Source organism: Apostichopus japonicus, chromosome 21 (genome assembly GCF_037975245.1).
Source record: "Apostichopus japonicus isolate 1M-3 chromosome 21, ASM3797524v1, whole genome shotgun sequence".
NCBI classification, from domain to species: Eukaryota; Metazoa; Echinodermata; class Holothuroidea; order Aspidochirotida; family Stichopodidae; genus Apostichopus; species Apostichopus japonicus.
This window is the reverse complement of record NC_092581.1, coordinates 12,123,594-12,140,266: the sequence shown is the minus strand read 5'-3', so window position 1 is coordinate 12,140,266 and position 16,673 is coordinate 12,123,594. Positions and strand designations below refer to the sequence as shown.

The 16,673-nt window shown below is 36.5% G+C and overlaps 1 protein-coding gene across 6 annotated transcripts in view; it reads left to right on the top strand.

The window, feature by feature from the left end:
* The window catches only part of LOC139962973 (intermembrane lipid transfer protein VPS13A-like), a 115,778-nt gene that overhangs the window by 19,703 nt on the left and 79,402 nt on the right, over positions 1 to 16,673 (top strand). For all 6 annotated transcript variants that reach the window (XM_071963403.1, XM_071963404.1, XM_071963398.1 and 3 more), the window contains 2 exons: positions 13,530 to 13,573; positions 16,059 to 16,101. In XM_071963403.1, the coding sequence (XP_071819504.1) occupies positions 13,530 to 13,573; positions 16,059 to 16,101 (87 nt within the window). The remainder of the gene's footprint in view (positions 1 to 13,529; positions 13,574 to 16,058; positions 16,102 to 16,673) is intronic.

The window sequence follows — 16,673 nt, the reverse complement described above, 5'->3', positions numbered from 1 at the left end:
AGTATGTTTCTGATGCAGCTCTATGAATTTGTATCTGACTGCTATTTTGATTCTTTTGGGAAGGCTGGGGAGGTGAGGGGGGGGGGGGAGGAGGGGATAGAGGTTGTGATTTACTTTTGCATCAAATGCAATTGAAAGTGTGTTGAGATGGATTTGTGTTTAGTACTTAGAATGCACAATTGTGTCCCTGTTGGCCAAATTGTCATTGGCATGGGTACAAACTGTGAGAAATATTTCACATTATTATCAGTGTTAGATGTATCAGAGTAGATGATAAACCAAGAAATAAATCCATCTCAGCTATGTCATTGTCATAAAGGATTTGTTGCAGTCTGCGAAAAGGTTACTTTATGCATGTATGTATGCATGCTTGTACTATATACATGTATATATGTAGGCGTATATGTATGTGCATGCTTGTGTGTGTGTATACATCTATATATGTAAATGTATGTATATATGAACAAGAAGCAAAGTAAAATACATAAACAACTGACATTAATTTAAAGCTAGTAAATTAGATTCTTCTCAGAGATAAACAAGCAGCACTTTGAAGTGCCGTTGTCAAGGAAATGTTTAATGTATTAAATCACAACATTCGTTTTGAATTGTTTTGAGTAACATAAATGTTACAACCAATGTGTTCTCCTTCTGTTTCATTCATATTCCTTGTCATGAGACATTGCGAGTGAGCTAGTTGTTTTAATCTTGAATGCAGATTATTATGACAGTTGATCCAGTCAGCTGTGTCATTACTTTTCAGAGAATCGGGCGGCATGTCTTGACGTCAGTGCTTGCCGCGGCGGCTGATATGATATCTCCAAATTAAACCACAAACTTCTCGCTGGGGATCTCGAAAATCTGACTGTCTCATGCATTTATTCCTGGTGGTTGCCATATATGTAAGATTAGAAAGGCAACTTTGTATGTGATTGTGTAGTACTCCCTAAGTATACACACAGTACAGTACTGTACTTCAGGTGTGATTGGGTTATCCCATACATAAAAAAACAGGGAGACCTTGGGGGAGGGGGGAGGGGGGAGGGGGGTGAGGGGTGGAGACCAAGAGAGTAGTCTGTGTATTTAGAGTAAATATATAATGGAATGAGACACAAGAGGAGTTTGTAGGTTGGTTGAGATGAATAAACAGTATATTATTATTGCAGGCCTTTTCAAGTTTCCATGGTAACAGAATAGGATATTGTCACTTCAGGATGTTCTAGTAAGTGGTATGTAATATACCCATGTCAGCGTAAACATGACCACCCTCTGACAGCTGTAATTTATACCTGTATAGAATAAGGTGACAACATGTTTTTTACAGGAATTTGTGGGTAGAAGTTGACGTTGAGGGCCTCATGTTTGACATCAAGGGTTACTTATTGTGCTGTATCTACACTCTTGGTGTTTTTTCAAGGCTCAAAATTCAGGCCTCGAAAGTCAGGTTTCATGTAATGGCAATCTTCTGACAGTGCAAATTAAAATAACTTTTGTATTAATCCAAGGAAAATGCAAATGGGAATATATTTTATAGCCAGCTAGATTTTGCTTCTCACATTCTGTTTTTGTAGTTCTATGTTTGAAGGATGATGGCCAAAAACATGGTTATTCTCTCTCTCTCAAAAAAAAGGTATATATTATTTTGGCCAAGTTGAAGCTTGAAAATCCAGGTATTTAAAAACAAAGTTGACTAAAAAAAATTAAAGAAAAAGGTATATATTATTTTGGCCAAGTTGAAGCTTGAAAATCCAGGTATTTAAAAACAAAGTTGACTAAAAAAAATTTAAAAAAAAGGTATATATTATTTTGGCCAAGTTGAAGCTTGAAAATCCAGGTATTTAAAAACAAAGTTGACTATAATTGGGCCTTATTCGAAGTCTTACTATTATATTATAAGTCCAAAGAAATCTTTTCCATATGAATATTATATGCTACGATATTATTAGATTATGCTGGGTTGACTGAATTCCATTAATCTGGCAGTCATGAATGAACTTACTCCTGTAGTTGTTAGAAATCACCACTAAATTCAAACTGTTTCTACCAGCTGAAGGCCAAACAGGTAAATTGAAATTACTCGAGGCTTATTTCACAAATTCTGAGATATTTCACGGGAAAGTTAAAAATATCCGGGGATATTTCTGGGGACACTTTGAATCCAGGTACAGCACCACAAACTCGAGAGACTGTCTCGAGAAATCTGGGACGTCTGGTCACCCATGAGGTTAGACTACCATCTATAAAACAAAACATTACTTTATGACATTACATCGGCTAATCTACATCTGACAAGCATTTCTGTAATTTAAGGACAAATTTTTTATTTAAGTGAAGTCATATTTTCTACAAAAATATTGAAGAAATAATATATCAAAATATTCCAAATTCATAATATGTGCATGGACATTTATACCACCCGCATATACAGTATATACATGCATTGATGAACTCACATACAGTATGGCCACACATTATGTGTACAGTAGCTGAAACATGCATAGCATACAGCTATGTGGTTAATAGTGCACATCCAGTGATGACTAAGCTATTAGCTTGAAGCTAGGCACATATATGTAGAACGATGCCTCCTAATTTAATCCTACATTAGTAACATGAGTGGTATTCTACTGTACTTCAAAAAAAGCAAGATGACATTATCTTTGTATTTTACTTTGGTACCCTCCCCCCCCCCCCCCCCCCCCCGGTTCACTGTCTCCTTCTTTCTTTGATTCCTTCAATGTTCCATCTTATATCCATCTCACCAGACTATATTTCTTTACACAAATTCCTCCTCCATGTAGCTCAAAGCTATATATAGCCTTTATAAGACAGTTTGTGTGTAATATATTAAGTTCATTGATTCCATTATTACTGACACAAGTATCGCCTCCAGCTACTTTATATGTGATCCAGTTATTCAGATATTTATCTGGGAGAGAGATTACATGTCAATCACTTGTTTATATGTAGTAGACTCCTGTATAAATTATGCATACATTACATGTAACAAACAGCTGCAGCTCTGTATGCACTATGCTGATCAAGACACTGTGAAAAGATTAGCAGATTGTGCAGTGCAAATAATTGTATCCACCATGACACAAGGAGACAATTTTTTGGCAAATATTGTATTTTGAAATTTGGTTACTTGAGTCTCAAACTGTCAAGCTGTGTTGCATGGGATTTTAATACAAAAGGTATTGTACTTAATTATACAGAAAGATGTACACTTACATGCACTGGAAATGAAGAACTTCATTTTGAAAGACCATGTTTATGATAGCTGTTTAAAGCTGAATGGAAGTTGGCAACTTATAACAATGATCATTCGCAATCATAATTAGGTAACCATGGAGATCCAAAGTCCCTCAGCATAATAGTCAAACAGTTTCTCAGTTCTCTGAGTGTTTAGCCTCACAAAGAAAATAAAGTATTTCATCCCTCTCTTACCTGTCTCCATGCCGTCAACATATATGACTGCATGCAATACATCATAATCACTAGAGTGTTAGCTCAGTGGTTAACGCTGGTGCCTTTCAATCATAAGGTCCCCGGTTCGAGTCACTCCAAGATTAATGTATGTCGTCCAGTTACAGAGTTGTTGACACTTGACAATTCGTAATCATGGACGTTAAATATGAATCTAAGAGTCTGACCTTGGTCAGCTTGCGGCTTTGATAAGCCAATGATGGCTTCTTTGTGAGTTCCTGCTTGTGGGAGGATCTAAAATACAAATACATAAATCTATCCAAACTGCTTACAAATGTTGTTACCTCACAGCTGGTACTTGCATCTGGTGGTGTTTTAAGTGAATTATTGCATAATTCATATATATTATCTGAATTTATGAGTTGGTTTTGTATCAATATCTGACTTTGTAACTTGTAATAAAAAATTAAGTAGTAACAACCCTTATATATTTATATATAAAACGAATAAGTTCAATTTTATGGTCAGCCGACTACAGTCAGCTTCATGCAATTTAAAAATTATAAATGGAAAAAAAAATGTCATAAATTTTGAATGTTTTTGCAAAAAAGAGCTTTAGCAATCAGTCTTAAAATTTTGAAATGTAAGCCACTTGCTAAAGAGTGCAAGTGCCTAAAAATCTACTCGCTAAAAATCAAGTTCCCACTTGCATTTTCCTTGAATTACAGCGACATTATATATCAGTTCTAGTCTCTGTGTTAATAGTAGCATGCTGAGGAGGCTGCAGTCAGGCTGCATAGGGTCTTAAAGGGTGTGAAGACTCGCACACAAAAAAATGTCTCATACGGGTAATCTGACCTATAGTTTCGAATAAGCTGTAACAGAAGTTTTGGCACCACCATCGGTCCCAGAAAATACACACACAGCTTGCTACCGTCCGTAATTAGACACTAGTGTACAGTCAGTACATACAGCTGCGGTCAATACCCACAACACAGTGTACATAACAGCGTGGACATCTCAGGTCTAGATAAAAGATAACAAGGTATCACGTTTCATTACTGTCTGCATTTTGTAGCGAGAAGAAGAAAATGTCATTTTCAAGCAACGGAAAGTTAACATTTTCAGAGTGCGGCAAGCGGTTTGGGGCGAGTCTTCAATGCCTTTACAGTCTATTTTTGCTCTGCAGTTTTCACAAATACTGACACTGCTGGTCTGCGGAGAAGTTTGAGGCCTGGCAATAAACTATTAAAAGATTGAATGGAGTCAGGACTTAAAATCTCTACTAAACATTGGTGGGGGGACAATATGCCTATGAGATTCTAAGCTCAATTTGTCAGCATTTCTCTCCAGATTGTACAGTGAGCTACATAGAACAGTAATGTCATTTATGCCCCCTTTTATGATTGCCCCTTTAATCACTTTTCTTATTTATGTTATTTTATTGTTATGTATCATAACTTTTTATAATCCTATATTTTATAAATTATATTTTATGCTATTTATACTGGAATAAAGGAAACTGAAATTATGAGAGCGACCTCGCTTTCGAATCATCCCCCACCTTCATTTGATGAGAAGTAGCCGCTGGTGAGAATATGGCCAAAAAAATTATAATTTTAAGTAAAAAAAATATAGGAAAATTGACACAGAAATAAATAATAAAAAACCCATATGTCTACAGTAGGTGGCTTCAATAGCATTTGATGCCCCTGGGACTTCTGGGAAGTTCCATGAAGGGATTATATCCAAAGAGTTGTTATAAAGTAAGTACAGTAGTCATCACATATTCACAGGTTCCTAATGTCATCTCAGCTGCTGCCTGGTGCATATCAATGAGTTCATGCAGCCATGTAGGTGTAAGCAACATTTCACACTATTCTTTCTCTTGTTAATATCATCATATCTTTACAAAAAAGAACAGCTAAAAAAACAAAGAATTGAAAAGGGCTGTCAGATTATAGTCACAAAATATGACTACATAATTTTAGAGAATTATTCCTGTGGCCTTCGTTTCTGCAGTCGACAGTTCGCAGTTGAATTTTTGTTGGTAACTAAAGACAACCTGTGGTTCTACACCGTTCTGTTGAAAAAAAACGTTTCCTTTGTTTCGGAACAAAATTCCACATGCAAATTAAAGAATTTGCAAGATCATCATATTACACATCAGATAATCTTTCTTTCCTTTTTTCTACTTTTTTTTTTTTTGTGGTATAAACTAGATAAAACTGGATTTATCAAAGGTACAGCTAAAAAATATTAAGTTTGTTACAAATAGTTGGACACCAAAATTGCAACAGGAACAGTTGAATTAGAGGCATCCATTTTATTGTTTGATTTAACAATTTGTATTGAAGCTGTCCATTATGGCCACAGCCATACTTTTGAAACACTCATGTACTAAGTTAACTAGGTGTGTTTACTTTGTGTCCTCACTTACCTGTCTCCTCAAAACCCTTAGCAACCTCTTGCTGCCATGGAAACAGGTAACCATGTAACACTGTACGTCCCACTATGACCCGGTCTATTCCTGCGGAAACCCTTCCTTTCTCATTCTTCTGCCAAAAGTGTGTAGAAGTAGAAGAAATTTGCAGGTCTTTTTCGTTATGTTTTGGATCCGTGTTTTTCTTGCTATAGCGGTCCACCTCTTTGTTTGGTGTTTATCAGTCACATTTGTGTTTCAGTTACATTATAGTCACATGAATTTCAGTCACATAGTGTAGGTAGATGGGTTAGAACATGTACATGTTGGAGATTATCAGATAGATATCGTCACTCATAAATTCCCAAACCAGTAGTAACCTTTGGGATTTAATATGTCTGAATATGCAGGTGCATACTGTACATGCTAGGTCATTTTGTTGCACAAAAGTTTACAACCCAATGCAAGATATAGAAAATGTTATATCTTTACAATATACCTACAGTACGGGATATATAGGGATATGTATGGATATCATATCGTATGCAACGGCGGCGGAAGCACTTTTAATCTGGGGGGGCACCAACGTCGGAGGGCACTTTGCAGAAATTCGATTGGACTGATGCAGCCTGATATTTAGTACCCTTTATAACTCTTATTGTATTATCTTATTTGCGTATACACATCACTCCATCAATGCCACCCCCCCCCCCTCAAGTAAACAATGCATACTAGCACTGCAATATCTAATGTGCAAATTGGGAAATTGGAAAATCATTATAAAGTCCAAGTCCCTGCACACGCGATCGATACATGCATGAAAGCAAATGAAATATGTCAAAATACTGAAAGAAAAATAATTTTCTATGTGTTTTTGAATGGTTAAACTGATATTATTATGATCATTATTATTGAAACGACTTTCCCAATAATTCTAACCAATTTGGAAGGGTTATAACACGGCAAATGATTGTATGTTATTGGCATGCGATGTAATAACCAACGCATGCCTATATGATGTGCACATTAACATGTTGGACGCGCGCGAAAAATTTTGGTAATACTTTTCGGGCAAGTCGTTACAGCCCCCCCCCCCCAAATCAAATTGGGCTCCTACGCCTGTGGTAGTAAACATTTAAAACTTCCCGAAATATTTCATTCGACGTCGGTTTCGCTTTGTAAACTCTTTATTTATTTAGAAATTTTTATGTAGAAAAAGGGCACATTTTTAACCTGAGGAAAAGTGGGGGGGCACGTGCCCCCTGTGCCCCCCCCGGTTCCGCCGCCCTTGATCGTATGGATATATAGGAATATGTATGGATATGTATGGATATATATGGGATACGAGATGTATGGGATGCACTAGTGTACTGTACAAGTTTCCCCTTCTGTGTGCACTTAAACTATATTTCTTCCATCAAGATATTTTCTACGTCACAAGCTAGACTATGCATATATATATAGTAATCCAAACAGCATTATTTCCATTGACCTGTCAAGTATGAAATCACTCTTTATCAAGCTGAAGGTAAATGAAGTTACTGTGCATCTAGGTTCTTCTGACGACCTACTGTACTGTACTACTGTATGGCCAGTGTAAAGTGTATGGCAAGTATATACAGTACTGTATGGCAAATATGATGTACATCATCTATGGATGAGTTTAAAACCAGCAGGCCACTGTATTGATTTTTGAGGCTTCCAGAGAAATATGCAGCAGGATAATGAGTTGGCAGGGAAGACTCATTGTTTCTATATCGGTAACCTTAAATTATGAATTTCTTTTACATCGAGAAAAAAAGAAGATCTAATTTGATTATAAACTTGAAAGCAGCTGCCAATTTTGTCCTTTACAGTAAAGTAAACCAAAGATTATTCTCTCAATGTGTGTGTATACATGTGTGTATACTTGTGTGACTTTCAAGCTGGTATATATTGCACGAAGGCATTTTATAGATCAGTTATGAAATGTGATTGTCTCAGATTCATTTTCTTGTATGGATGCATCCACAGGACCTTTTTTTTTTCTTTTTTTTTTTTGTGGAAAGGATTTCTGGCCGGACTGTATCCAGCTAGACTAGATTTTGCAACTGGAAAGTGTAATTCACATGAAAGAAAAATAGGAGGGGAAGGAATTTCTATCCCCCTTCTCCCCACCCCTCCCCTCTTCCAGCTGCTCAATCCTTTTTCCACTTCAGAATTGGCCTACTGTACATAAAAATCAGTTGTAAAGTTTGAAGGAAGCGTAGTCTTAAAAGATCTGAGATACTTATGTATTATGTCCCCAACCCCACTCGATGCCAACCGCAATCTCTCTGACACCCCAAAGTACGATGGACATATTTATAATACCAGGTATATATTCCATAATTTTCCAAAAATAAAAGATATTTTATGTGGCATTTTGGTCACCTATCCGCCACCCACCTCCCCTATCCGCCCCACCTCCATCCACAAATACCCAAACATCTAGTAAATCTCCTCTATGATGAATGCTTTTAGAATCTGCTTAATTTATGGAGAAATATAAATGTGATAACTCAACCTCAAAGCTAATTGCATGTTCAGCTGTGTATTCATAATTTGACATGACCTTAAACTGTACATATGCATGTACATATCTCTCTGTTGATCTTCTGAATGAATGGTAAACTTAATTAAGGTCAAAAGACATTGCGGTCTTCAGTGTCCTTTACCATGTTATATATGTTTGTAAAACATGTACAAAACCATAACAAGGAACAACAAGGATACTCCAGAGAATTTTTTGTTTGTTGTTGACATGTTTAAGAGGAACAAAATCCAAGCATTCTCACAAATACTTGCATTAAAATCATATATGTACTGCTTCTGAGATATTCTCAGTTGAAGGTCTTGCATTTTCTACCCTACAGTAAGTGGACTTGAACCAAACAGGTGTGATGTCATAGATGAACACTGATCAAACTATGTTCTATATTGCTTTATTTTTTCAATCTGTGTTTTTTTTTACTCGTGATTGGAGAGGGTTGATCGTTTGCCGAAAGTGGATGTGAAGTTTTTGACATACAGATCTGCCTGTGACAAAGGTACAATGTGGATACATCAAATTTTTGGAGTAGAAAATTACATGCAAATGTCAAAGAAAAACAAAACATTTATTTGTCAGTGTGCATCGATGACATCGTGCACACCTGTTTGCTTCAAGTTCACTTTTGGTACAGGAGGTGACAACTTCTGCTGTCAATATCTCGAAAACAAAACGTAGAATTTTGTATGCAAATTTCACCAGAATGCTTATATTTTCCTCTTAGATATATCAAACATATTAACTACAGTATGTTTTTAACTATCCTTTTAAGTATTTAGTGTACACTGTCAAGTGTGTATGCTTCAGTCTTATATATCGACACAATCAACACTTAAATGTAACAGCCAGGAAAACATGAGATGAATAAAAGTCAGTTGTAACAACTGCTAGCCTGAATTTAAATCCCCCCATCCCCCTCCTCCACAAATGTTGTGTTGCAGACAGTCCACTTCTGTTAAGTCATTTTAAAGCTAAGTTAAAAACCTCTATGTTTAAAGAAGTCTATGGGTAAACTTTTATGATTATTTTCATTATTAGTCTAGACCTACTATTACATTTTTTGAAAAGCGCAGTTGAACATTTTTCATGGAAATTGCGTTAGATATCAAATGTCAATGTTATTATTATTATTGCACCCACATGAAATTTGCCATGAAATATGTGCCCAAAATAGACAGGAAGATATGCAACTTTGTCACTTTTACAGACTATTATTATATGCTTATTTTCTACCAAACTCTGTTGATTTCAAGGAGTTGATATAGAAATGATGGAAACTGCAAAGCTTCACAATGGCACAGCTGGGCTTTTTCCTTATGACCCCCACCGGCTACCCTACATGGCCTCATGAACCCACGCCAACATCATTGCAAACCACACCAAATACTCTTATTTTTTTCCCCTTAAAGTTCACTCTAGTTTTCAGCTTCCCTACCGATATGTATACCTGCAAGTTTGATGAAAGTTGATTGACAAGCTTCTTATATTTTTGAAGATGTAATGTATACAGACTTATTGCAAATATTAAAGATTATAGTTAATGGATCATGTTACTCACAGGCAAGACTTTTGCTGGTACCTCTGTGTACGTACATTGCGTACAGTACCTCTTTGTAAATGTACCCGTTTTTAATAGCTACCCTAGATATATTCACGTAATTATGTTCATTGAAATGTATACATAGTTAATGCTTTTCACATGATAATTATTACTTAAATATCTCTATAACCAGGGAAGGGTGGTTCTGTTGAGCTAGCTAGAGTTCTAAATATATTATATTGTGCCATAAAAGTTGCTGAGTAAAAGGCAGCTGTGCTTGTTTGCGTCATACTGTACTTTTACAATGACATGCTACAGTAGTCAAAATGCAAATACTTTATGCAGTATCCCATAGTGAAGTGCTATGCAAACTTGGCAAATTGCTACACAAATTATGCAGATTTATGTGTAGCAGTTTCTATGTACACGCACTGACTTATATATTTTCTTCAGTATTTTATGAGAAATTAAATTCTTTAAACCTGAAAACTGTTGTGATTAATGCACAATGATGGAAAGTATTGTTTAGGTTTCCTGTATTTTCTCGATCACATGGTTCCACATGTATGCAGCTTTAAAACGACTTAAGACAAGGTCTGTAATAGCACGGTAGAACGAAACTAAATATGATATCATAGCAAAACCTGCTATGCAAACTTTTTGCTAAATATATCCTTGGATATAAAACTTACAAAGAAAATGAACCTGGAGAGGAAATCTGATACCTTTTTTGTCTGAACACTGAAATTACAACATCATGAACGATGAAATTAGACAAACATTTAATTTCCAATGAAGCAACAGCCACATTAAATCAGCTTTTAGAGTTTGGTTGGCAATTTCATGAAACCTGCTGAGTATTTCTCAAAATAAGATTGTACTTGATCACACTAAGCTACTTGCATAGAGTTTTCACATAAATGAAGGTTCAACAGTACAGTACAGTAGGTATATCAAAGAACTTGATTCAGTCCTGGTAATTTTATCGTCAGGACACTTTTTCATATCAATAAACAGTATTAAAACACAGATCAAAATCAACATGGGAATTTCCAAATGTTGAATGTTTACTCCACTAACCGAAATGAGACTTGGCTAGTCAAGTTCATTAACCTCGATAGGACAAGATAACATATTTTTTATATCAAGCCTAAACTCAAAGTTTGCTATAAATAGGTGGGGTACCAGATGGTCTTGTGTGGACTAAATTGCTAATAACATAGTGATTAAGAGAAATCCAGTGTTTATGTTAAACAGAAGGGTACTGTATATCCAGTTATGTGTAAGTATTTCTAATGCCTGGTTAGTGTGACACAAAGTTACGGTACAAACAAATCGACCATAATACTGTAGCTGGGTAAACTGAGAACGGCAACGTGTCTTCTAATGGGGGGAGGGTGTATGTGGTCAAAGTTTACTAGGACTGCAGAAAGAAGAATTTCAGATATAAACACCAAGATTTATGTGAAACAGTCTCCAATATGGATCTGTGTTAGTAATGGAACAAAGATCTGTCTGCTTTTAGCTTTATATGTAGAGATGTCAATCAATTATATGTTAATTAGTCAAAGCTACTGTGTGTGTTTGTCACTTTTGTTCTATCTATCCATCCATCAGTCCAACCACACATCGATCAATATATCCAGTTATTGATCTATCTCTTATTATTTAGGTTTACAGTCTTGTTCAGGGCCAAGACCCTCGCACATGACTTTACAACTTAACCCTGGTCATTGGTAACTTGTCAATCCTGCACACCAAAGTGTGCACAATTCAATCAATTTCTCCCGGGGCACCACAGTGCACCACAACCACATGTCCCCCTGGGACTTCCCATAGGGTGTAGCCACAAACCGGCGCTTGCAACTATATTTACAAGTTACCTCGCAAGTCCCCATTTATACACCTGGGTGAAGAGAGGCAATGGAGATAAAGTGCCTTGCCCAAGGACACAACCGAATGATCTGGCCAGGACTCCTGTTACCTGTATTCCTTGGATCACAAGTCCACTGCCTTAACCACTTGACCACAACACCCTCACTATCTATCCATCCATCCATATCCATCTATCCATCAGTCTGTCTGTCTGTTGGCATCTCTATTTCTGTCTGTCTGTCTGTCAGTACAGAAATTTGAGCAAGAATTTTTGTCATCAAATTTCATAAGACTGATTACTAGCAAATTTTGCACACTGTATTCTGGTTACTTGAAGGCATTTGCTGTACACATGCATCCTAACATTTGTGCAAAGGATGGACAAGCCCAGGAAAACTCAATTTTCCAATGAAGAACAAGCCAAAAATACACAGATATCATGGTTCATTTAAATACAACACTTGAAATGATAAACTTCTCCTCCAGTATAAACAGTGTTAAATAGCAAAAGTGCTTGGTGCAGGTCACTCATCAAGTCTTTTATCTGGAATATTTATATTGATGAAGATCCTTCTTCTTCTTATTGATTACATTAAAAATAACATCACCAAAGATTTCCAATTATGTACATGCATTCAAGCTTGAATCACAAAACATGTTTATGTACAATAGAACTTTTGCATCATGGGTTTCATGTACTGGCGAAGTGGTGGTATTGAATCTGTGACGACGAGAAACTCGCACTATCAAGTCGTATTGCACAAGTCAATTGGCGGCAGTTACAAATTATATCTGAAGTTTATCACCTTCACCCCCTGAGGTGTACAACGCAGGGTGAAATCATTTGTATCAGTTTTAATTCGATATGGTTCTGATGGAATCTTTTGTACAAACGGGTACATGCAATAGAGTGTTGCTGCGGTGAATTTCAGTGCCTTCCTCATTCGTCCCTTAATTAGACGAAATCAATTTATCTCCCTATCTGTGTCGGGGGCAATTGTACTATCAATCTTTGTATGCATGTGTGTATGTATGTACATCCATATATTTTACAAGGCTGTTCTATATTGGATGTTATTAAAAACGGCAAGGTCAATTAATTGTGTGGGTGGAACACACATAGACCTAAATGTAATGTATATATGTTTGAATGTATAAATGTGCAGAACAATTTCCTACATATTCCTGTGCGCAATATGAAAGTTGAAATTTATCAAAAGTCCAGCTGTCACTGATTACAGATCTCATGAGAATACTGTATCTTAAAAAAATATTGCAAATTTGTGAAAGCTGTATAATACTAGATTTACTTCGCTTACCTGTCTCCCCACAACCTTAACACCTCGTACCGTGCCTAGAATGAACTGGTAACCTTTTAACACTGCGCACCCTCTATGACTGGCTCCCACGGTCAATGCCCTTCTCATTCTACCATCCAAAGTGCCAGCATCGTGCATTTTTCGTCTGGATCTTCCCTGTGCGCTACATTGACTTCTAGCCGACAAAGTTATACTGTAGCTCTTATTTGGTTGTATTGCCACTGTATCATATGAGACCGAAACAGCACCAAGATACCAGTAGTAAATGTACATGTACTTATATCACTGAGCAACCAATCTAGCTAACCCAAGATCACAAATTACTCAAGTGTAGTATTCTGTAAAATTACACTTATTTTCTCCCTATTTTTCCAGGTTCTGTGGAGCTGACAGATCTAGAATTGAAACCAGAGGCATTGGTAAGTTTTTATAACTTTCTTTCAGGCAATGTACATAATAAAGTTCTAGCCGTCTCCGAGTACTTAAATGTTGCAATGATAATGAAATCCAGTGGTGCAAATGGTTAATCTTTCCCAATTTTGGAATAGCCATATGAACCGCAAATTCTTTGCATAATTATGTCCAATCACGTCAAGGATGCAAATATGGTACATATATACCTGTAGTCCTATATTTAGCCTCAGTTCAATGACCTCTTTAAATTGCTCACTCTGCTTCCCCAAACCACTCCCCCCCCCCCATTCCTCTTAGTACACATATACCTCTCCAACAACACCCCACTTTTGAGAATAATCCTACAGACATGCAATATTATCAATTTTCTGTGTATCTCAACAATTGGTATAATCCTTAAAAAATTCTCAGAAATCTTTGATTTCAAATCATACCTACTTTTTCCCTTGATCCTCCTTGCCCTTTCCCTTGCCCCTCCTTCCCCACCCCCTGGCCCCTCCTCATCCCTCCTTCCCTCCCTCTTTGTTACATTTTGCATGTAGTACTGTAGTAATATTTGCATCATTAATTGGAAACATTTTTCATTCAAATCACAGTATTACAGTAGCCATGGCATTTATATTTCATAAATTGGTTTCCAATTTCTGCTACACTCATGTTCTTCCCTTTAAGGTCATCTTTTCAACAACGGCTTTCAAGTATATCATTCTGTTTAAGCCGAGAGCTACTATTCAGCCAAATTTGGTATAACACACACTAGGGAATATGAAATCGAGTGTCTAACTGCAGATAGGGTTTAATATAATATGACTCAAATATGTTCCTAACATGCTCCCTGTCAGAATCTTCATATTGTATCCTGTAAAATTTGAAGATAATCTGTGATGACGTTGGATATTTTTATCCCTGTAATATATAAAGTACAGCAGTTCAGACAATTTGAATATGATGCCTTCATTTGTCCTTGAGTTTCTCTGTCAAATTCTTTAATATCTTTATTCTTCTTTCATTTTTTTCCTCTTTAAATTGCCATTTCGTTTTTGGTTTAGATGAAATCGTAACCTTAGTAGTAATAATTCGTAAAATATACAACAATTTACGGATTTTGAGACAAGTTTGTTTTTCTTGCTGCTAGGATTTTTTTGCAAAGATTTTCACTCACAACACCAGTGAGAGTGGAAGATAGATGCTCTTTCAACCTTAGATTTTCAGTGCGTAAAAGATCGCTTTGATTTAGGCAGTGTAATGGAGTAAAAGCGATATTTTGCACACACCAATCTGCAGCTAAAAGGCAAGATAAACAATTGGGAAAATTTACGAATCGCGCTAACCGAGTAGCGGTTCAAAGTAGCAGTGAGGTACTGTGTAGGCTTAGGACTTGCGCTCACCTAGCTACTGCATATCATATACCTAGTACTAGAGGAGCCCTTATGTAAGAGAAGCCGAACTATTTTCGTGGGTATTTTTGAAGATGTTTTATTTGTTTGAGGTACTACAATAAGCCAATCTGCTTATAATTTACGATTCTGCGAAATGTTTTAATTTGTTCATCACTTACTTTTGGTGGGAAAAAGTTTAAAGTTTATACTGCACAGAAACATAGCTTTTCAATGTGCAATTACGTAGCACCATGTGTCTGCCTAAGTGCCTATAACCTTTGTTCATAGAAAGTATTGATGTTGTAGATCTGTACTATGGAGATTTGAACAGCAGTCATAGTGGCAAGTGAATTTTGCGTTTTGGCGAGTAGACTTTTAATCATGGTCACCAAATAGCGAGTACATTTAAAAACATTTGTCCGGCCTGAAAACTTTTAATACATGATTTCTCATGGTAGAAGCCATAGATACTTTCATAGGATACATGGTATATGGATTTGTCACATTGAGTACAAGAATCCTGTTGCTTGTGTGAGGTCAAATCTCATTTGAGGTCACCAGAGGTCAAACTCTGAAAAGCCTTTTACATGATATCTAACGATGGAAATCGTTGATACTTCTCATAGGCTACTTAGTGTGTGGATGCATCACATTGAGTAAAAGACCCCTGACTGTTTTTGGTGGAGGTGTGTATTGCCACGTACAGTAGACTGCCTGTGTGTATCATGCCATAGTATAATTGTACATCAAAATAGTTGTTCAGGCCATTTATATTGTAACAGCTATTTCTGGTTTATACTATGCGTTTCGCATTCCGGTTCATTATTGCAGTGACAAAGTTCATATTTGTTCTGAGGCTAGTGTGTTTTTTAAATTTGTTTTATTTATTTTTTTGGAGATATCGACACTTTTATTACCCGCACTTGTTTTTGTTTTGTATCTATTTTCATTTTCACTTTGAAAAAACAATCCGTTCTGAGTTTGATGATCTATACATAGTCATGGATTATCATGCATTGGGTGATATCTGTGTTCATTAGTTTTCTCCATTTATAGATGTTTCCAGTGAACTTTACTTATTCTCATATCATTTTTTGTTTTTACTCCACAGGCAGAATTTGATGTTCCCTTAGAAGTGAAAGCAAGTCACATTGGTAAGGGTGATTAAAAGGGCTATATAAAATGACATGGGAACTTAGGGGGGGGGGGCACCGGTACCTTGATGGGTATATTAAAAATCATATGGCTGTCAATCATGTGTGCTTTGCTTACTCGCTTACCTGTCTCCCCACAACCTCAGCACTCTCTACCGTGTCTAGAGTGATCATCTGGTAACCTTTTAGCACTGTATGCCCTCAATAACCCTCCTCATTCTAACACCTAAAGTGTCTGGGAAGTGTATTTTCCTGTTGGATCTCCAACCTGAAATTATGCAGAATTTTTGCAAATCTTGTATTAGAAATGCCATGCTTTCACAAATACGTTGTCTAAACCACAACAAAGAACAATCCCAGAGCACATAGGCCAACTCAATATAATGCACAATTTTCAGTATACATGTTAAGTTTTAATAGAGTTAAGCAAAACCAGAGGGTTAAGAAGCCATGATATAAAATAAAGTACAGTAGCTCATCTGAAACCATATCTACGCTGCTGATTTATTCCGCCTTAAATTAGCCCATCTCACTCTGATTAGAATCCAGAGAGAGGTGTCATTTTCACCGTA